General features: G+C 39.2%; 1 protein-coding gene across 1 annotated transcript in view; it reads left to right on the top strand.

The window, feature by feature from the left end:
* LOC140203725 (ADP-ribosylation factor-like protein 6) overlaps nt 1–23,206 on the top strand; it is a 39,774-nt gene extending 16,568 nt beyond the window's left edge. Inside the window, exons 5-8 of the mRNA XM_072269760.1 lie at nt 9,237–9,298; nt 9,437–9,582; nt 12,652–12,781; nt 23,107–23,206. Of these exons, the coding sequence (XP_072125861.1) occupies nt 9,237–9,298; nt 9,437–9,474 (100 nt within the window). The 3' untranslated portion in view covers nt 9,475–9,582; nt 12,652–12,781; nt 23,107–23,206. The remainder of the gene's footprint in view (nt 1–9,236; nt 9,299–9,436; nt 9,583–12,651; nt 12,782–23,106) is intronic.
* Nucleotides 23,207–23,735: the final 529 nt, after the last annotated feature.

Genomic DNA, 23,735 nt, shown 5'->3' with positions numbered 1-23,735 from the left:
AAAAAATAAACATTGCTGTTTGAACTTTGCGTGACATGTGATGTTAGTGCTCGCAATGGTGGGCAGTGACCGAGCAAACCTTTTAGCAATCTCATTAGTGGTCTCTCAGCCCAGTATGGCAGTGCACAGTAGGACCGTGTTTATCTGGTTGCATCCATTCTCAGTTTTTGTCACGAGACAGGGGAGACTGGTGATAATTAATGAGTGCTGTATTGCACAGAGCAGAGAATGGTAGGCTGATGAGGAACCTCTGCCTCCTAAATTACCTCCCCCAACTTCCCCTTATGTGCTGCCGACTGACTTATGGGAGCGAAGATGAAGAATGGCTGCAGAAACTAACCTACTTAACAGACATTTTTCATCATATGAACCGGTTGAACAAGTCACTGCAAGGCCCTGGAGAAAATGTTTTGACTTCAAGTGACAAGATTCTTTGATTTAAAAGGAAATTGTATCTTTGGAAAAATCACGTTGCAAAAGGAAATCTTGAAATGTTTCCATTGCTGCTTGGGCTTGAGAGTGAGGAAGGATATCAGAAAGTTTCAAGTCTTATTGAAAACCATCTGGAAGACCTGTAGAACAAAATTGAACAGTATTTTTCCTCCCTTTCAACACAACTGTATGACTTGGTGAGAAATCCAATTTCTGAATCTTCTGCTCAGCCCTGAGAACTTGACTTTGAGAGAAGAGGAAGAACTTTGTGAGCCGCAGTCTGATTTAGCATTCAAGATAATATTCACTGATCTGCCTCTGGACAAGTTCTGGATTTCTGTGAAAGAAGAGTATCCTGCCATTCACAGGAAAGCATGAACATTTTGCTGCAGTTTTCAACTTCTTACTTGTGTGAGCAAGCTTTTCTTGTTAAATAATTATCAAGAGCAAAGATAGAAATCATCTCATTTCAGTTGAAGGTGAAAGCTTGTCTGCTTATCTCAAATTCGACCCAGAATTGAGTATATGTGCAGCAAGAAACAAGTATAGGTTTCACATGCTAGGTCTATATTTGAGCCTGATCATGTCACTTAGCAAGAGAATGTTTTTTCAAAGTCTTGTATAAAATTGTGTCTCAGGCTATATTTTTATTAATATTGCTTCAGCTTATTGCTTCAACTTTACTATTCAACATTGTCAATAAATTTTCATGTTGTAAATAGCATTAATTAAAATCAATTTACAACCTGTATTTAAATTAAATCTACTGAGTGAACCTTTAGAAAAATTAAATCCCATTTTGGCTTAAGACAGTTATTTAACAAAAATTTATTATGTTTCCCTTATGAGTTTTTAAAATTTATTAAAGGGAATGAAAGATTAAGGAAAGGTATGCTAAGCTTAACCACCTGCTTTTTCAAGAAAGGTTGGCCAAGAGTTCATTCTCTACTCAAAAAAGCATTAACAATTATTTCTGGATTATTACAGTGTCTATAAAAAGTACTCTACCCCCTCCCCCAGAAGTTTTCATGTTTTATTTTTTGAGGTCTAGGCTCTGACTCCAGGACATTAACTTTGTTTTTAAGCCATTCCTGTGTAGCTTTGGCTTTATGTTTGGGGTTATTGTCTTGCTGGAAAACTAATCTACTCCCATGTTGCAGTTCTCTTGCAAACTGCGTCGTTTTTCTTCAGGATTTTCCTGTATTTTGCTGCAATTATTTGACCCGCTACCTTCACAAGCCTTCCAGGGCCTGCTGCAGTGAAGCATCCCCACAGCATGATGCAGCCACCACCATGCTTCATGGTAGGAATGGTATGTTTTTGATGAGGTGCGGTGTTTGGCTTACATCAAACATAGGGTTTAGCCTGATGGCCAGAAAGCTCAATTTTAGCTTCATCACACCATAGAACCTTTTTCCAGCTGACTTTGGTCTCCTACATGCCTTCCGGTAAACTCTAGCTGAGATTCCATGTGAGTTTTTTCAACAGTGGCTTTCTCTTTGCCACTGTCCCTTAAAGCTGCAACTGGTGAAGCACCCGGGCAACAGTTGTTGTATGTGCAGTCTCTCCTATTTCAGCCACTGAAGCTTGTAATTTCTCCAGAATTGTCATAGGTCTCTTGGTTGCCTTCCACGCTATTCCCCTTCTTGCATGACCACTCAGTTTTTGAGGGCGGCAGATTTACAGCTGTGCTACATTCCTTCCATTTCTTGATGATTGACTTCACTGTACTCCAAGGGACATTCAGTGACTTGGAAATATTCTTGTTTCCATCTCCTGACTTGTGCTTTTCAATAACCTTTTTGCAGAGTTGCTTGGAGCGTTCTTTTGTCTTCATGGTGTAATTTTTGCCGGGTAATGACTCAGCGGTTGAACTTTCCAGATACAAGTGTATTTTTACCACAATCAATTGAAACATCTTGAATGCACACAGGTCTCCAAAACAGATTCTCCATTTAACTAATTTTGTGACTTCTAAAACCAATTGGCTGCACCAGTGATGATTTGGTGTGTCATATTAAAGGGGAGTGATTGCAATGCAATCAATTACTTTGTCTTTTATATTTGTAATTAATTTAGACCACTTTGTAGGGACCAGTTTTCACTTTGACACGAAAGAGTCCTTTTCTGTTGAGCATTGTCCAAAAAAAGCCAAATTAAATCCGCCGTGATTCAATGTTGTAAAACACGAAGACTTCCAAGGGGGTGAATACTTTTTATAGGCACTGTATATCTACAATTTACTGATCACGCTAACGTAACGTGAGCTGTAGATATAATAATTTTTATGCGAGGGTTCCTCCAGGGCAAAAAGTTTGAGATCAGGCTGTTTATTTGTTATTTTCTTTGCAATTTAACAAATAATTATATGCTTGTATTTTAAGTCATTATATGCACATAACAGTTTAATATGCCTCTAGTGGCTATATAAAGTATAATTCTGGAAAACTCTCTTTGTTCTGCATTAAGTGAATAAGTGTTTTCTCATTGGATAATATGGTACTGCAGTACTGAATAATAGATTCTGAATTAGTTAATTCTTATTTATAGATTTGCCTTATCTCTGTAGTATAAAAATAGCTGCTTTATGCTAGGCACCGTCTTTAATTTTTCTCTTTCTCTGTTCAACTGGTAAACCCCTGTAGACCCCTATCACTATCTGTTCAACTTGCCTCTTTTCTATCAACTCTTAATAAAGTGATCATGAAACAACAGGTTTTGTGCTTCTTTCCTCACTTCTGAAGAACCTATGATTTAAAACACCAGAATCCAACAGCGCCTTATTTAAGTTGGAGATAACAAGTGCAGATTTTATCTAATTGGGGGACATGGGGTGGTTTGACTGGATATCACCATTAGTTGTATGTTTACAGCTTTAATCTTGCCAAAGGAGGACCAAGTAAAAATGTTTTCTTCAACTTCTTTATTGTGTGTGAAAGTGTGTGTTTGGAGCGCAATTAAGGACAAAATGTCGGCTTGAAGGTGAATGACAAGTTAATTGCTGTGGGAGGAGATAAGCAGATAGATTGCTTGATTAAGAAGTAAGGCATAATCATGACGTGTGTTGTGGTAGTTAAGAGTTGTATTCCTATGCCACTCAGTTAGTCATTCCCACATGGGAGGAGTTCACATGTTGCACAAGCAACATTATCAATGAAGTTCAGTTGGATATCTTGGATGCTGGCCTTCTGGTGTCTCTCTGCACTATCCCTCAATGTCAAACACAACATGGTACCAGAAGTGATTGATCATTGATGAATTGGTGCTACAGACCAAGTGAGAAATCCAACAAGCAAGAATTTACAGTAAGACTATTCTTGTTTGCATATATCTATGAAAAATATCCAGAAACTTATCAACCTAAACTAGTTGCTACACATATGCATCATGAGGCTAAGCTGAGAACTGGCCAGGGTTGCTAGATAACACCTTCAGGCTGCATCCAAAAGTGGGGATACATTGTAATAATCTGTGGGCCACTAGCCTGGGGAAGTGCAGCAGAGAAGTCAGTCAAACTCTCAGGGAGAGACTTTTATGGTCCAAATAAATAAAAAGATAGATAAACAGATATCCCACCTCTCCCGGAAGTTCCGGGAGTCTCCCGCATATCAATAGTGGCTCCCTGATGCCCGCAAATTATATACAATGTCCCAGAAATTGATTTTTTGAGAGCGAGCGTGAGAAAGCAAGCGAGAGAGCGAGCGTAGGAGCAAGAAGGCAAGCGCGAGAGAGCAAGCGTGAGTGAGAGTGACCACGAGAGCGAGAGCAAGAGCAAGGAGGCAAGCAAGAGAGAGCACGCGAGAGCAAGAAAGCAAGCACGAGTGAGAGCGACCCTGAGAGAGAGAGACCGTGAGAGCGAGAACAAGAGCGAGAAAGCAAGCACGCGCGTGAGAGCAAGAGCAAGAGTGAGAGAGTTCCAAAAAAAAAAGTCAGAGTGGCAGAGTGTTCCAAAAAAAAATATAAAACATACGTCACCCCAGACTACACTAAAGTGTACCCCTGCCTAATATGGGTCAAAAATAATGACAGTGTTGTTCGCTGCACTGTTTGCAACAGTGACTTTTCTATTGTCCATGGTGGGTTAAGACTGTAAAAGACATGTTGAGGTGAGTTTAACAGGTGTCATTCGTTCATTAGCATAGCGAACATTATTTAAACTAGCTGGCTAACTCCTAAGGAGCTACTCTATTGCAGACATCCCACCTCTCCCGGAAGTTCCGGGAGTCTCTGGCAAATTGATGGTGCTGCCTCCCTTAAATGAGTTTTTGCAGGGTGGGATGTCTGGATAAGCAAACAGGAAAATAGAGCAAATACCTGCAGTGCCTACATCTACTTACTTTATAAAGCTCCCCGAGACATTTGATTTTGCTAAACAAGTGGACTTTGGGAAATGGCTCTGATGCTTTGAGAGTTTTAGAATTGCAAGCAACCTCACTCAGACTTTAGAAAAGCATCAAGTAAGCACAGTGATATACTGCATGAGTGACAAATCAGATGACATCATGGGTGGATTAGGACCGAGAGATGTCCAGAAAAAGGAGTACAAAACAGAACAGGACAAATTCAAAGAATATTTCACAGGAAAGCAAAATGTGATATATCGGAGGACGAAGTTCAACTCCGGAAAACAGGCAGGTGGCAGTAGAGCTCAACTCAAACAAAAACAAAACAGACAAGTGAAACAAAGAGCAGATAAAATGTTCAGCTGCAGGAGATGTAAGTCTGCATTCGACGTCAAAGGGCTATGTCCAGCAAAAGAAGTGAAATGCCATCAATGCAATAGAGCTGGCCATTATAAAAGCCAGTGTCTGTCAAATACAGTTCTAAAGGAGGCCGTGATTCAGACCAAGGAAGAGCTTTCCTTGGGACTCTATATTCAAACAGACAAGGTTGGTCTACTACATTTCAGTTACAAAATGAGGCCATGATGTTCAAAATGGACAATGGGTCAGATGTCACAGCCATTCCTGCATGTCTGTTCACAAAACTGGTGAAGAAAACGTGCATTATGCTAAACCTAACAAAGAGTGTGTTCATGGGGCCAGAGAAACATAAGCTGAGTGTGAAAAGAATGTTTACTAATTCCATCTGTAAAGATGAGAAACAGTTAAAAGAGAATGTCTGTGGTGTTCAGTTTCTTCTTACCGCTACTGGGGCAACGCGCCATCTAGAAGCTGAACCACACTGCAAGGTTGGATTCGCTAAACAATGTTCAGTGGCAGGAGAAGTACCGGAGTTTTTCACAGGCCTGGTGGTACTGAAAGAAGAATATCTTATCCAACTGAGACCAAGAGTGACGCCTACTCTCTGGCCACAGCGAGGCATACTCCAGTCCCATTGATGAACAAAGTCAACGCTGAATGTGAAAGAACTAAATAGAGTGGCTGATCCTTATGATGAGGACCACTCACTGAGGTGCATGCACCTGTTCAAGAATCTCTATCCACTCCAACACTTCCAGGAACCTATACCAGTGTTGTTTATCTGTCCCACCACAGAGATATACTCCATAGCCTAATAGCTTTGGGCAAGTGACCAAAGAGGCAGAATAATCTTCTCACTTTGCCAGATTGTTCAGATAGTCTACCCTGACCTCTATTAGATCTTGTTATTTAAAAAGAGTTCTAATGTTGAAAACATTTCACAAAATGAGACTGTTCTTTAAAAGAAAGGAATTGGTTAAAAAAGTAGTAATACAGAGAGAGAGAGAGAGAGAGACAGTTATAATGTTGGCAATTCTTTTTTGTGTTTATGTAAGCAGCATAAATTATGTGCTATGGGTAAAGTGAACTGAATTGCTCAATTTCGTGACTATAATTTCAATGCAAATCTATAGACAAGAAGTGCATATGTAGTTTTTCTTTTTTTTCAAGAAGGCGAGATGTTGTGGTAGTTAATAGTGGTACAGTATTCCTATGCCACTCCTACATGGGAGGAGTTCACATATTGTACAAGCGGCATTATCAGTAAAGTTCAGTTGAATATTCTGCACGCTGGCCTCCTGGTGTGTTCTCTGCATGATCCCTCAATATTGAACATAGCAACATGAACATGGAGAGCTGGAGCGATTATGTGACTTTGAAAAGGTTGTGAATTGAATGAGATTTTGGCCTGGGATTTGCTTGAAAATGATAGCAATTCTGTAACGATTTGTTGACATCATAGTAACAAGAATCATGTGGCCGAACACATTTCTACGTTCAACTGTGAATGCTCGCAAGAAAATGAATCACAGGGTAGTATATGGTGACATATATGTACTTTAATAATAAATTTACTTTGAAATTTGAACATTGGTGGAATTCCACCACATGTAAGCTTCCAGATCTGCTTGTAGGTTCATTGCTAGGTTAAACCTGATGTGGAAACAACTAACTCATTCATTTGCATTTATATTTCACGCCGTGAGAATGAAATAAAAGAACAAAGTGGTTTATCATTTACTATGCGGTTATAAGTGTTTTTAAACATTTTAGGTGATTGTTTTTAAACATGTTTTATTTTGTTCTTAACATTGAAAAGCATTCAAACAATATCAAATACATTCAGAAGAATTGTAAAATGTGGCAGCTTTGGGTGCTGACCAGATCAGGAGTGTGGGTTACGTGACTGGGATTTATGCTATCCTGCCAGCATGACCTAATTGAGGCTGTGGACCCATACCAGACAGAGCCTTGTTTGTCAGATCCATGGGCCTTTCAACCAGCAAATTCTTCTTTAAGGATGAACCAAAGGTGAGCACCACAGCAGACAAATTGCCGGCCATTTTCTGTGGTAAAAGAGATGTAGTCAATCCAAGTTTGATGGGTTCGGGGACAGGGCCAGGAGGCTGGGGGCGGGGGCGGTGTCAGGTTACAATATTTTTTAACCTGTAGCATACTGTATTGGGATTTAGAAACATAGAAACATAGAAAATAGGTGTAGGAGTAGGCCATTTGGCCCTTCGAGCCTGTACTGCCATTCAGTATGATCATGGCTGATCATCCAACTCAGAACCCTGTACCTGCCTTCTCTCCATACCCCCTGATCCCTTTAGCCACAAGGGCCATATCTAACGCCTTCTTAAATATAGCCGATGAACTGGCCTCAACTGTTTCCTGTGGCAGAGAATTCCACAGATTCACCACTCTCTGTGTGAAGAAGTTTTTCCTCATCTCGGTCCTAAAAGGCTTCCCCTTTATCCTCTAACTGTGACCCCTCGTTCTGGACTTCCCCAACATCAGGAACAATCTTCCTACATCTAGCCTGTCCAATCCCTTTAGGATTTTATATGTTTCAATAAGATCCCCCTTCAATCTTCTAAATTCCAGATAGTATAAGCCTAGTCGATCCAGTCTTTCATCATACGAAAGTCCTGCCATCCCAGGAATCGATCTGGTGAACCTTCTTTGTACTCCCTCTATGGGAAGAATGTCTTTCCTCAGATTAGGGGACCAAAACTGCACACAATATTCCAGGTGTGGTCTCACCAAGGCCTTGTACAACTGCAGTAATACTTCCCTGCTCCGGTACTCGAATCCTCTTGCTATGAATGCCAGCATACCATTCGTCTTTTTCACCGCCTGCTGTACCTGCATGCCCACTTTCAATGACTGGTGTACAATGACATCCAGGTCTCGTTGCACCTCCCCTTTTCCTAATCGGCCACCATTCAGATAATAATTTAGATGTGGTTGGTGATACTGTGGATATTAGTGATCTGAAATTATATTTTGAAAAATGAAATGTTTTGTTCTTTTCTCTATTTATTCATAAAGTGATTAGATGAATCGGAAAGTAGTAGTTTAATATGTTCTCATAGGAACAACTTGTAGAACAATTTTTGTGTTAACATTTGTATTCTCCATTATTTTATAAAATAATGGGGCAATGTCGGCTCTTTTATGTTTCTTAGACGTCAATGTAATCATATTCAATACTTGATTGTCAGACATGATAACATTCGGGCAGTAGGTATTTTGTTAAATTTGTGAGTCTCTTTCCAGAATCTTGCATGTGAAGCAATTTAAAGAGAAGGGTGAGCTACTTGTCTGTTGGATTATCACATACGAGATGCTGGAGGAACTCAGCAGGTGAGGCAGCATCTATGGAATTGATTAAGCAATCGACCTTTTGAGTTGAGACCCTTCTTCAGGACAAAAAGGACAATAAACATCAACTGCTCATTAATTTTCATAGATGCTCCTGACTTCCTGAGTTCCTCCAGCAATTTTGTGCATGTTACTCTGGACTTCCAGCATCTGCAGAATCTCTTGTGTTTATGTTGTCGGATTATCTTTATTTTCAGAAATAATTTGCTCGGTGTTTAGATTTTGTGATTTGGAAGTTGGTTGCATAGTCTTAATTCGACTGTATTACTTGATATAAATAAGTATCATAGGGATAGGTACATAGAGAGGTGGTGCTTTAAGGGAATAGGCCAAATGCAGGAAATTAGGTCTACTTGGATGGGCACTGTAGCGGGCACAGAATTGTTGGGTTGATGGGGCTGTATCCGTGCTGAATTGCTCTATGACTATATTGAGTAAGGTTGGAGCCTATCAAGTTTTGCTTCATGTCTGTGATGTTTGTGCATGCGTAGAATATAAAACATATTGGCAGGCAATAGTTTTTGCTTCCATTGTAAAAAGGAAGCTTTTTGATACATTTGTAATTCATACTGTGGACAACAGTGTTTTATGAATAGAATGCTGAAAATGAACACAATTGTTAATTTATTTCTAAATAACATAGTGCCATTTGGTCTCTAGTTGCTTTTGTTTTTATTGCAGGGATGCTCATGCAATTATTTTTGTCATTGATAGTGCAGATAAGCAGAGGATCAGCGTAGTGAAAGAAGAATTAGAAAATCTCCTTATTCATCCAGGTATTCTTAGAATTATGTGGTAGATAATGTAGAGAATTCAACCCACGTAATTTTTATAAGTCTAAGTTCAAGGTACATTTATCTCCAAAGCATGTACAGTGTATGTCACCATATACAACCCTGATTCATTTTTTGCAGGCATTCACAGTAAATACAAAGAAATACAACAGAATTGATGAAAAATGACACACAAAGATGGACAAACAACCAATGTGCAAAAGCAGTCAAACTATGGAAATACAAGTAATACCAATAATAAATAAATAAAACTGAGAACATGAAAGGTGAGAATCATATCAGAGTTGGGGTGTGTGAAGCTATCCACGCTAGTTCAGGAGCCTGATGATTGAAATCTAATAACTGCTCCAGAACTCGGTGGTGTGAAACCTAAGGTTCTTGTACCTCCTTGCCAATGGCATAAGTCTGGAAAGGCTGACACTTGTTTCCCATCTCCCACTTACACCAGCCTGTCATAGATGCCACGGCCGAGAAAGCTCACAAATGTCTCTACTTCCTCAGGAGGCTACAGTAATTTGATATGTTCCTTTGGACCTTCACCAATTTTTAATCGATACATCATAGAAAACATCCTATACAGATGCATCACAACTTGGCATAGCAACTGCTCTGCTGTGACACCACTCTGAATATCCTGGAAACTAGCCTCTCCTCCATGGACTTTTGTCTATACTTCTGCTTGGTAAAGCAGCCAGAATAATCAAAGTTCCCATTCACCTGGATAGTCTCTCCTCTATACCCTCCCATCGAGCAGAAGATACAAAAACTTGCGAGCATGTACCACCAGGCTCAGGACTCTGGTATAAGACCATTGAACAGTTCTCTATTACGACAAGGTGACCTCTTGACTTCACAATCTACCTTATTGTGACTTTGGAACTTAATGTCTACCTGCCCTGCACTTTCTCTGTAGCTGTAACACTTTATTCTGCACTCTGTCATTGTTTTACCTTGCACTACCTCAAATGCACTGTTGTAGTGAATTTATCAGTATGAACAGTAGGTTTTCCACTGTATCTCAGAACATGTGACAATAATAAACCAATTATCTTTCAGAAGCTTTTGGTGAATCACCACAGTTCTTTTGATAAAAGTGTTTCATGGTGCTGATTGACTGGGAGGCAGTGATTACAAAGGAAATGGTGATTTATTTTTGTCACGTTGGTATGCCACTTGAACTTTCTGCTAGTAGAGTCCATAACACTTGTTATTTTGATTTACTTTCCTCTCAGCGGAATAAATACTGATATTTATGCTGAAGCAATAGTAATAGTTCCTTGGCTTTTGCCAATTTTTGCTAGGGCTATGTTTGGTGATATAGATGGTGAAAGCCTACTGACTTTACTATTTACTTTCCCTATCATTTAGCCTCACTTATTCCACTTCACCCTGATGCTTAATGATCTAGTTGGTGTTCTGGCATCTATTGTTGTCTAACTCTCACTTTCTGCAAGGAAACGCATGAACGTGGCAGTGAGAGTATCCTTCATGATCAACCAACTTCAAACTTGTATATTATTTATGTTTGTACAATGAGCACATTTACACAGTTAAGGGTTACTGTACTGAGAATGTCTCCAGAATTTAAAAAAACAGCCAAATTAGACAAGAAATATTATGTCCAGAAAATGAAAAATAGAAACAGGAATAGGCTGTTCCTCAAATATGCTGAACGTGTTTTTATTATGTACAATATGATAATGGTTGTTTCTTTCCTCAGTTCTCCCATTGACCCAATCCCTGGATTCCCTTAGAGTACAGGTTCCCAATCTGGGTTCCATGGATCCCGTGCTTAATGGCATTAGTCCATGGCATAAAAAAAGTTGCCTTAGAGTATCCTGAGTGATTTTGAGCATTCCAAGGATTCACAATCCTCATGTTAATCCTAAGCACCGACACTTTCTCTCGAGACTTTGTCATCTCCTAATTCCATCTCCAACTTGTTCCCTCTGCATTTCCGGACTCTCTAGCCGGGGAAAATATTATCTTTGCATCTACTCCATTAACCTCTCTCAGGATCTTGCATATTTCACTGATCTTTCTTGAAAACATTCTTTACATTCAAATATTATTCTTGCAAGTCCCAAATTGCGTCACCTACACAAGCCTTCTCTGGAATCAATTTTTTAAAAAGCAGTAAATATTCAGAAGACTGCATTTGTGAAAAAAAGACTTTGTTAGGTTGATGATCCCCCATCATCAAGTGAGACCTCCTATACACTCAGTGGCTAGTTTATTAGTACACCTACACACCTTGTTATTGCAAATATTTAATCAGCCATTCATGTGGCAGCAACTCAATGCATACAAGCATACAGATATGGTCAAGAGACTTGGTTGTTGTTCGGACCAAACATTGGAATAGAGAAGAAATATGATCTAAGTTACTCTGGCCATGGAATGGTTGTTGGTGTCAGATGGTGTGGTTTGAGTATCTCAGAAACTGCTGATCTCCTGGGACTTTCATGCACAACACTCTCTAGAGTTTATAGAGAATGGTGAAAAAACAAAAAAAAAATCCTGTGACCTGCGGTTCTGCAGGCAAAAGTGTTTTGTTAATGAGGAAGGACAGAAGAGAATGGTCAGACTGGTTCAAGCTGACAGGAAGGTGATAGTAACTCAAATAACCATGTCTTACCTCAAAGGGTTTGCAGAAGAATATCTCTGAATGCACAACATGTTGAACCTTGAAGTGGATGGGCTAGAGCAGCAGAAGACCATGAACATACAGAAATACACTCAGTGTCCACTTCATTAGGTACCTTAGCAACTGAGTGTATATTACTCCAAGTGTCACAATACTAAAGCCCTGCATTGTTGTGGAAAAACTTTTACTGTTGGGTTGCAACCCTTTGTAATAAAGGCCAACATTCTGTTACTTACATGTTTATTTTTTGTAATCAGAATCAACCAAGACTTTCAGATGAGAATTGAATAGGCACTTAACAGAATAATTTACAGAGCAATGGAAAAAGAACAGGGAAATGGAACTGATGGAATTGTTGTATCACAACCAACATAGTCTCAATGGGCTGACTGACTTATTGCGCCATCACAATTTTATGGACTAGAATGCAGGAAAAAGGCATCAAACGTAGTTTGACAATGATGTGTTCTTTTTCTCCTGGTCAAAATGAGTAACCTTGCATTGGCTGAGATTATACACCATTTCCCATTTTCTTGCCCTATCACTTAACTTTGCATATTCAATGCATTCTCACTTTCTTATCTAGCTTTGTATGTTTCAAAAAAAGGATATTGTGATTGTGTTCTCACATGCTACACAGAAATGTATTTGCATAGGAACTAACAGAACATCATATTTGTACTTGCAGATGTTAAACACAGACAAATCCCCATTCTTTTTTTGGCAAATAAAATCGATCTGAAAGATGTTATGCCATCAGACATGCTCACCCAGATATTGAGACTTCATAACATCCAGAAAAAACGTTGGTATCTATGGTAGGTGAAATATCTTGTTATGGTAGATTGGAGAAACAGATCATTGTGTTGATGGATGTTACTTAATTTCACTGAAAAATATCATAAGATCCATAATTATTTAAAACACAAATTGTACTGGAAGTGATCATAATGGTATTCCATTTATTGTTCATAGATGTCAAGAATATTCATACACAAGTTAATACTGTTAAAAATATAAACATACCATTCTTGAATAATTGATTGCCAGAAATTGCAAATTGCAAATTAAATTTAAAGGCAGGTTTCATTTTGTAGGAGATGGTGAATTTTTCAAAGGTGGGTTAGACATTGATAGTTGAAGAAATAAGGATGTGCCTAGGAAAGGAAAGAATTTTATTGCATTCAAAGTCAGGAGGTTGTTTTATTTTATGTTTTGTTGATGATGGAATGAAAGCCTTGATTTAATTAGCAGGTCCACAACAGAACCAACTTCAGAGCAAAATAATGTCAAGCAAAGCTGTGACCTTGCACTAACAGTCCTTTCTTACTGAATTGCTGTCCCTTGCTTCCAATAAATTCCTCAGCAGATTAAAACTAATCTATAGGATTAACAATATCAGATCATTGAAATTGGTTCTGTTGTGAAGGCAGTTTAGGTTGAACAGTGGTTAAACTGCAGTAGGCAGATGAAAAATGTGTTTGTGCCATGTTAATGTCATTCAAGAGAGAGATTGAAGATTTTTCAATGTCATTTCTTGTACACAAGTGTCAGGAAAACAAAATAATTATTATTCCAGATCCAATGCAGCAGGAAAGAAACACACAAAAGATAAATAAATCAATAATAATACTAAAAAACATAATAAATATAATTAGATATCTTATATACATAGATTAATTGTATGTACATAAAGTGATGATATACTGTACATAAGGTGATTGATGGAAAATAACATTGTGATGGAGTTAGTGGGTGGAGGTGTTGATCAGTCTTACTGCTTGGGGAAAGTAACTGTTCTTCAGTCTGGTGGTCCTGGTGAGGATGCTATGTAGCCTCCTCCCTGATGGGAGTGAGACAGAGTCCATGCGCAGGGCGTGTGGGATCCTTTCCTAGTACCTTTCTGTAAATACGTGCTTGATGACAGGTAGGCTGGTGCCAGTGATGCGTTGGGCAGCTTTGACTACCCGTTGTAGAGCCTTCCTGTCCGCCATAGTGCCAAGCAGTGATGCAGCTTATAAAAGTGTTCTCTACTGCGCATCTATAGAATGACAGGAGTATGGACGAGCAAAGTTCAGCTCTCTTCAGCCTCCTCAGAAAGTAGTAGCATTGGCGAGCTTTCTTGATTGTGTAGAATGTGTTCTGGGACCATGCGAGGTTGTTGACTTGTTCACAGGTACTGTATTCAAGAGAATGAGCCTGATATTCAACATGCACAAAACAAAGCTTCTTTACCAGTCTGGCCCCACTACACAGTATTGCCCTCATACAATAAAAGTTCACAATAAATTCCTGTAAATCATGCATCACATTTTATATCTCTGAAGCTCTCTCTCAGTGATGGCCAACATCTGTGTTAAAATTCTACCAAACAGTAATTCCTGCTTTCCCTTTTACTTCTGAGACTCAGATTACCTCCACAAAGACCTCTAAATCTGAGAAGGATAAGCGAATTGACATCAATGTTGTCTCCCAGTCCATTCCATCGCCAGCACTGAGGCACTCATTGCACTCAGTCTGATCCATTGTACAGACTGCACCATTCACATGACCACCACTATTCTCTCAAAAAAGACATTATAAGATTAGTAGGTAGGAAAAGGAAAATATTTAGGAATATTCTAAAAGTGTGTTTGATATAAATGCAAAATCCCTATTGATACCTGTGAATTCCTGGTCCATGAACACTGAAAGCAGAGGAACAGCATTTGAGTCATCATTGAAAACTCCATGCTATGCACAGAGAGCACATGAAATCCCAGTGTAAATAGTAGAAAAGGCATATTGCCTTTAATTGTTGGAAATGGCAATTAATTTTCAATAAGTCTTCTGCAGAGACACGTGACCTACCTGTCAAAAATATTCGTCAGATTAAGGATTCTCATATGAATGAAAGATAAATTAGAGGATCCCATTCTTTTGAGTTACACTTAACAGTAAGATATGTACTGAGTAGCCAAAGGGACAACCTCATTTGTGTTTATACCAATGTGATGAAAATTGGAGGTTCTTTGTGCTATGTTCTGTAACTTCAAAACATTAAATTAATTCAAGGAAAAGCAATAGAGCCGGGAATGCAAGTCTTAGTTTGTTCTCTAAGTGAAACATCTGCATATCATGTGGTAGCGTGATAATATGTACAAGTCACTCATTTTTAATCTAGAATCTGTAATAAATTATTTAATCAAATAAAGAATACTTAATCAACAACACATTTACAATATTACTGAAATATTACTGAAATATTAAATATAGAATACTGGATATTTAATGCTAACAGTGTCTTTTCAAGTCAGCTGAGAAACAACTTTCAATCATCAAGTGAAGGTTATTTAAATTTGGCGCTATTCTAAGTCACATGGTTTGATCTGGTATCTAAAGCTGAATGGTTCAGTGCCTGAGCCAATATAATAATTTTAGCACTAGTCTTTAGTCACCAACAAACAGTAATCTATTAGCAAATGCTGGATATGTAAAGTTATATTCAAGGCTCTGGTGACATACGTAAAAGAAATATCTAGGATAGCTCTAGTTATGATCATTAAAGGAAGAGAGAGAGAAAGAAGATGAATATACTCTTCGTGGGTTTCCAGCCAGGTACAGGTATTGATTATAACCAATGTTTTGATGACAAACTCAGCCATCTTCATCAGGGATGATGCCTGGGCATGCCTATTCTGGTGGTATTTATACTGCCATCCTCTGTCCCTCCCGATTGGTTAGTCCTCATCCAATCAGGGTTCCATTCTCCCACCATGTTTACAATCGAATTCCAGTTCTTACTTGGAGTGAGACCTTCATTTTTGTTATAATTCTTATCTGATAGTTTCATTTCAATAGCTTCCTTTACCAGATGGTCCCAAAAGCTGTTGGCATGGCACAGTAGTCTTGTGCCATCAAAGCCAATCCTATGGCTATTACCAATGCAATGTTCTGCTACTGCCAGTTTCTCCGGGTAACCCAAAAGGATACACCTCCGGTACTCCTTGATGCAGGAGTATCCACCATGCGACCCATCTGGCTGATACACGCTACCCCACATTCACAGGGAATCCTGTAAACACCAGCCAACCTGAGTCCCTGGTCATCTTTGACCCACATAAGCTGTGAGTTGAGCTTCCTTATGGGTTTGTGGGTGGTTTAATCCAGCATTTATTCATCTTATATGATGGGAAAGCACTGGATCCTTTTTCAGAGAAAGAAGATGTTTATAAACTTAAGGAAATATGAAGTTGAAGGGTAAAAGCACAATACAGAGCATGTGTGCAAAATTAGTAACTTCTCAGAGGAACCAACAATGAATAAAATGGGTTATATATTGGGAAATTAAATTTCACAGGAGTCCAAAATACAACTTGCTCCATAGTGGGAATATTAAAGGCATGAACTTCAATGGTCTGACAGTCCTCTCTCTCAATCTCCATTTTCATTATATTACATGACCATTTTTTACTCATCTGCTATCAAAACCTTCATTCATGTCTGTGATGTGACTGGACAGTTATTTCAATTAGTCCCTCATTTTCACCCGCTTTAACTTTATGTTCATTCAAAACTCTGAAGCCCATCTCTTAACTTGTACAGGCAACCCTGGCATTACTCAGGGGTTGTGTTTCTAAAAACTGTCCATGTTGCAATTTTCTGTGATGCAACCCCCCCTTTTATCCCGTTGAAACCCATGTTAATAAAGGAGAAGTGTATGGGATACCTTTCTCGCACATTTAGTCATTTTATCGTCAATCACAATCACTGCCCTTATTTAAAATTAGACTTGGGGGATTAGATTCTGGGGATGGACAAGGCTCGTGCAAACAAAACAATAAATGTTGTCAATTTTCATTTTTAATCACTTAGTACTGTGGGGTATTAAGAGAAAGTGGCTCACATATGGAAAAACAGTGGTAGTGTTGCCCTCTGAGACATCTATTCACATGTGTTTGGATGGGAGAGGGCATGACAAATTAGGGACTTTGCTGTGATTGTCAACCCAGTCGATGCAGTGATGTCATATCCACATATTTCGCCCCACAATGTTGAATGACAAGATTTGTTTCTTTTGCATTTTGTCATTATTCCTTTTCCTACTTAAATTCAATAAAAGTAAAATTTGATCCATAACTCAAGATTTTCGGTAGTTATTTGTGAATTCCACACAGGCAAATTTCTCTTACCCAAGCAGCTATAAGGTGGAGGTCAACTGTATCTGTATCTGTTTATTCAACACACATATGATTATAATCTACATTGGTTATTTGTTAAGCACAATTCAATTTTAAAATACCCTTCATTGTTTCTAAATCCTGGCATATCCCTGCCTCTCCCTGTCTCTGTAATCTCCTATTCTATAACTTCTCGAGATATCTTTGCACTTTCAATTCTCCCTTTTGAGTAACTCAGATTTTAATTGCCGTGTCTTTTCTGTCAAAGCCCTAAAGCTCTGAAATGCATTTATTTAACCATTACACATCACTCTCATTTTCCTGCTTTAAAACACTCCTCAAAATCTACCTTTGACTTATTCTCCGGTCATTTGTGTTGGCTTCTTTATGGGCTTGTCATTAAATTTGTTTGTAGAAGTTAGAGAGAAGCACATGGAATGTTCTGTTTCATTAATGGTATTATAGAAGTACATTTTTTTTCAATTGAGTGAAATCTTAATTTCAAAAACAAAATTAAAATATAAAAAAATTTGCTTCATTGTTTTGAATACACTTTCCCCATCTTTGAACATCTCTTGTACTGTAGGTCAGGAGAACTTGTAGAAAGAAGTCTTAGGCTGCAGAAAGGTATTGATTGATAGGTGAAGAGCGCTGAAAATCTGCAGATGGAATTTAATTCAGACAAATGAGAGGTTTTGCATTTTGGGAGCGTTAATGAGGCTAGGACATACACCACAAATGGTAAGGTTTTAGGGAGTATTGTGGAATAGAGGGAACCTAAAATACAAGTCCTTATATCCTTGAAGGTGGCAACATAGATAGATAACATGATTAGGATGGCATATGAGAAACTGGCCTCTATTAGGCAGGCCAATGAGTACATAAATTGGGAAGTTATGCTCCAACTTTGTAAAATCGCATTTGGAGTACTCTGTGTAATTGGGATCATTAAAATATAGGAACGATGTATCAGCAATGAAGGGTGTGCAGAGGAAATTCACCAGAATATTGTCTGAGACAGAGCTGGTCAGTTTTGAGAGAAACTAGAGAAGCTAAGTGATCTCTCCTTGGACTAGAAGAGTTTAAGAAGGGACATGAATGACTTGTATAAAATTACAAGGGGTAAGGATAGGGGAGTCTACAATAAACCTTTCACTACTTTAGAAGTAGATAAAACTAGACACATAGATTTAGGATGAGGGGAAGGAGATTTAGATGAGGCAGTCCACCTTCACTCAGAAGGTGAAAGTAACTGAAATGCACTGTTCTGTGAGTGTTAAATCTCCTGACAGTAACTAAGTATCCAGAGGAGCACTTGAATCACTTCGGCATGGAAGCCCATATACGAAGTGCTGTGCATGGCATTGATACAGAAAGTGCTCCCAGGTTGGGCCCAATGGTCATTTCCTTTCTGTATGGTTCTATAATCGGGAAAATGTTTTATGAGCAGCATTGTCATTTTCATCCTTATGTTTGTAGTCCCTGTAGTGCTCTGACAGGGGAGGGACTTCAAGAAGGAATGGAATGGTTACAAGGTAAGAGTAGAGGGTACTTTATCCAATTATTTACATTTACATTAGTGTGTTGTTCATACAGCACGTTCTGCAGTTTGAAAAGTGATTTGGAAATCAGACACTATTCTGACCTGGCTGTCTAGTGTAGGATTGGATGTGCAGTATATCCTTCCTAGAAAAGGCAAGCTTTGTAGTGTCATCTTAGTTTCCATACACCACAGGTTGTTATTCTTGAATACTGTATACTGCCATTGTAGTGCAATTGGTTTCATGATTTTTGTAACTTATTTTTCTTGTGTAAGCTGTTATGGAGGGATATTGTGCAAGATGAGAAACCACAAATCAAAGACTGGCAATATGGGTGGGTCATTGTCTTTTGCCCGGCAGATTCAGGAAAATTAAAGAAGAGGTGGTGAATTAACAACATACTGAAGAATCCATTCATATATATTAATCTATTTCATTCTATCCTCCCACTACCTGGCCATTGTACCCCACATCCTGCCACCACTCAAGTCTTACCACTTACTGCCCACTGCAAAGTCCCCCTAGAACAATTCTTCTATGCCTACTCTAAAGAGTTGACCAGTGTCATTTTAGTAGAAACAATACAACCAATCCAAGTACATCAATAAACAAATTTCATTCCCAAGGCTGCAGTGAGTGACTCACCTTATGACATCCCAAAGCCTTTCTACTATCTGCAACACATATAAGAATAGTGATGAAATGCTCTCTGCCTGCCTTGATATGTGTATCTCCAATAACATTCAAGAAATCCAACGCTCACAGGACAAAATAGCTTACTTGGCTGACACTTTATTCAGCGCTGGAATTAAAACTGGTTTATTATCGTTGGGTCTACCCGAGGTACAGTGAAGGGCCTGTCTTGCATACTGTTCATACAGATCACATCATTACACGTACCAGCGGTGAGAACATATTAGATCTGTTAATAGCAACATGCTGCTTCCAAGGCTGTCTGCCCCGCCTCACCTTGGATACTCTGACGACTTACCTATTATACTAATTCCTGCATACAAACCACTGATTAAATGGGACAAGTCAGCTCAAAGAGAGACAAAGACCTGGCCAGGAGGTGCAACCTCAGCATTATAGGACTGTTTTGAAAACACAGACTGGAGCATGTTCAGAGACGTGGATACCTATGACCATCACATTAACATTGATGAATATGTGGGATCTGTGACTGGCTATATAGAGAAATGCATTGAGGGTATCGCTGTGATTAAATACATCTCTGTGAGGGCAAATCAGAAGCCATGGCTAACAGCAGAGATCTGGGCACTGCTGAGAGACTGGGATGCTGCCTTCAGTTTGGGGAATAAGAAAGCACTTTCCCTATGTCAGGAAGGCAAACAGGATAATTCAGAGAGAATTTACAGCTATTTACATCAGGAATGCATGTGGCACGCATTCAAACCATAACAGACCACAAGTCCTGCATCAATGACAGTGAACCTCTCTTCCTGATAGGCTGAATGACTCTTACGTACAGTTTGATGACGGGATGATGTACTGCTGAGGAAGGCCCTCCCCCTACCTGAGGTACAGGCACTCTGTCTGGCCGCAGATGACGAGAGGAAGACCCGAGCTAGGTCAACCCACGTATGATTGCAGGGCCTAATTACATACCTGGTCAGTTGCTGAGGGACTGTGTAGCCCAGTTAACTGATCATCCCCGTGGCCAAGAGGATGATAGTACCTGCCTTAATGACTACCATCTAATGACACTGATCTCAGCAATAATGAAGTGCTATGAGTGGCTGGTTATGGACCACATTAAATCTCATCTTTCTGCTATATTGGACCCTCTCCAGATCACTTAATGTACAAATTGGTCCACTGACAATGACATAACCTCTTAACTCCACTCTGTTCTGTCCTACCTGGAAAATGGTGTTTTGTACACCAGGCTGCTGTTAACCAGCTTCAGCTTGGCATTTACTATGGTCATCCCTGAGAAGCTGGTAGGTAAACTATCCTTGTTGGGTATCAACACCTCACTTTGTAACTGGATCTTGGACTTTTGGACAGGAGACCACAGTCAGTTCTTTTGGCAGCAACATTCCCAGCTCCATCACCGGTATACCCCAGGGATGTGTGCTCAGCCTGCTGCTGAGGCATGACTGTACCGCCAGATCCAGCTCAAGCCGAATCATTAAGTTCTCTGATGATAGCCTTATCAATGATGAGATGGTGTACAGAGAGGAGGTATAGCAGATTGTAGAATGGTGTGAGCATAACAAACTTGGGTTTCAAAGTGGACAAGGCTAAAGAGATTATGGAATCTAGGAAGGTGGAGGCTGATAACTCCTCATTGCACATAGGTAGCTCCTCTGTAGAGATTGTTAGGGCCAACAAATTTTTGAGAGTGCAGATACTGGACTATCTCACCTGGTCCCTCAACACCACCTCTTTAATTAAGAAAACGCAGCAGCATTTCCACTTCCTGAGGAGATTGAGGTGAATGAGGCTTCCCCTCCCCCACCCACTCACCTTTCTAAGGGCACAATGGTAGTTAGCATGATGCTACTACAGCTCGGGGGTGTCGGAGTTCTAAGTTCAATTCTAGCGCCATCTGTAAGGAGTTTGTACATTCTCCACGTGATCACATGGGTTTCCTCTGTTTACTACGGTTTCCTCCCAAAGTCCATAGACTAGTACCAGAAGAAGGCCAGCAATATCATGAAGGATCCCACCCATCCTGCTCCTGGACTGTTTGTCCCACTGCCATCAGGGAGGAGGCTATGTAGCATCGACACAAGGATCACTAGATTCAAAAGCGGTTTCTTTCCCACCTCCCCCAACTAAATCACCCCACAGCACCCCACACTACCCCTACTTTATCATTTCCTGTCAGAGTCACCTGATGTACAGACACTCCTCTGCTTGTGCATCCACTTTGAGTTTTCTTTCCTGCTTTAAACCAAAGTCATCAGGCTTATTATTGGTCTAATTCTCAGGGTTGAGGAAATCTACTTTAGATGTCACAAAGTTGGAGCAACAGGAAAGTGGACTGCATGTTAACCTCGTTATACTGTAATTGAGTCATATCTTACAAAGAGAGCTGGGTGTTTGCTGGAATTTTCAAAAATGTATACAATACTGCTACACACTTATTGAAGAGTTGAAATTCTATTGTTGACCAAAGAGAACTACAGTCTACAAATCAGTGAATTCGAATGAATCAAGGCCAGTTGAAGAAGACAGGCCAATTGTCTTTATTCTTGCCATGAGGGAGTAGATGGACGCTGCCATTTTATGAAGAGACACCTTTTGTGAGCTAAAGTTGATCAGTGTTTTAAAGTAGACACAACGATGCTCCAGATAATCTGCTGAACTCATGATTGATTCCAAATAAAAAAGTTATTTGTAAGGTGTTCTTTGGTTGGATATAACAGGCAGTTTTGTGAATGGTGTGGTTTGAAGCTGTTCTGCATGATTCAAGCCCGTTCCTGATTGAGAACAAAGAGTCATAAATTACTAATTGTCACTTGCTGGGAAGAGGGTAATGAATGGATGTTGGCCTGGAGCAGAGCCAATAACAAGGTGTTAAAGGTCAAACACATGACCTACAAACAATGACACTGGAATGTAACGTGAATTGGTAAGGAATGAATATAAAAGCAGACACTTCAAGTGTGCTGTAGCAATGACTTGGTAGGAGGTTCACCATGGTGTATATGAGGTGCCCATGGACATGTGGAGATCCCAAATGGAACTACGAGGAATGTATGGCCAGCAGCAGAAACTCTTTTTTAACTGGTAAAATCATTTCTGTTCTTTAACTGTTCATGGAAGGTCAGGAAAACTTAGAACTTGTGCACACAAGTATTTGGTTGTGTAAGTTCATGTGTTCTTTTGTTGAGATAATTAAGGTATTTGTTGGTAATTGCAGATTCTTTCTGTGCCTTCCTGATCATTATTAGAAGGGGTGGTTCCTGTAACACTATCCTTAATGCCCTTTTTGGGTTTAAATAAGATTAATTAGATTCATTCTTGTTATTAATTAAACACCACTACAGGATGTTTTAATGCCAGAAATGCCTCTTCCTATTCATTACACTTCATAATTTTATGGTTTGTGTATATCATGCATAATGTACTATATAATATTTTAGGGGCAAATTTATAGTAAAGTTGCATTTGCTTGAACAACTTTGAGAAACACCTTTTCATCTTCATAGCCAACCACAGATAGGTTCTTCGTGCTTTAGGAACTCAAACTACTTTTAAGGTGGTTGCAGTAGTTGTTCAAAAAATGTAAGAACTCAACTTCTGTTGCTTGAATAACTTGATAAGGTAAAGACAGACTTTAACAGGATTAGTTTGAGTGGTTTTGTCTTCTTTGTTTAAAAAGTGGAATGGGACCGAGTATTTATACCTTTTAAAAACTTAAGTAAACAATGACATCACAATTTCCTTATGCAAATCTATATTTTCCAGATTGCATCATTGAAGAAATGAAAAGGAAATGAACATCCAGGTTGAGCTAACTGAAGCTAGCAGATGTGATTGAAACTGATAAAATTGAATAAACTCTTATCTCATTGTCTCCAATGCTTTGTGTTTATTATGTTGCTGCAAATTTTAAGTGCACTTGTGCATACAAGTACTTGTACAAAACTTGACCTGAACAAAAATTAACAAGAAAAAAGCTGCCATTTAACATTTTGTTTTAAATCTGCAGTTTGATCAGCATATCTGTCAACTCCCTAGATGTCCAGAAAGCTTTCAGCTTTAGGATCCAAATCTTTATAAGTAACAGAGTGAAGACATTTGATAACAGGGCAACCCCTTAACTTTACATTGTACCCACTAGTTCTAGAAATATATGGCTCGTGGAAATAGACTTCCAATGTACACCCCACTGAGAACAAATCTTAATCTGATTTCAAAGGACAACTTTCTCATTTCTGACATCATTCCAGTGAGGCTTGCTGCTCCAAGGAAACAAATCACAAACTGACTATGTGCCAATCCTTTCAAGGCCCTCTTTTACTATCATATTGGTTAGACAGCTAGACAATTGCAACAACACATGACATTGAATGGTAGGTTTTGAAATCCTTGCA

This window comes from Mobula birostris, chromosome 10, assembly GCF_030028105.1.
Source record: "Mobula birostris isolate sMobBir1 chromosome 10, sMobBir1.hap1, whole genome shotgun sequence".
Classification (NCBI taxonomy): Eukaryota; Metazoa; Chordata; class Chondrichthyes; order Myliobatiformes; family Myliobatidae; genus Mobula; species Mobula birostris.
The sequence above is the reverse complement of the archived record's forward strand: the minus strand, read 5'-3'. Positions and strand labels throughout refer to the sequence as shown.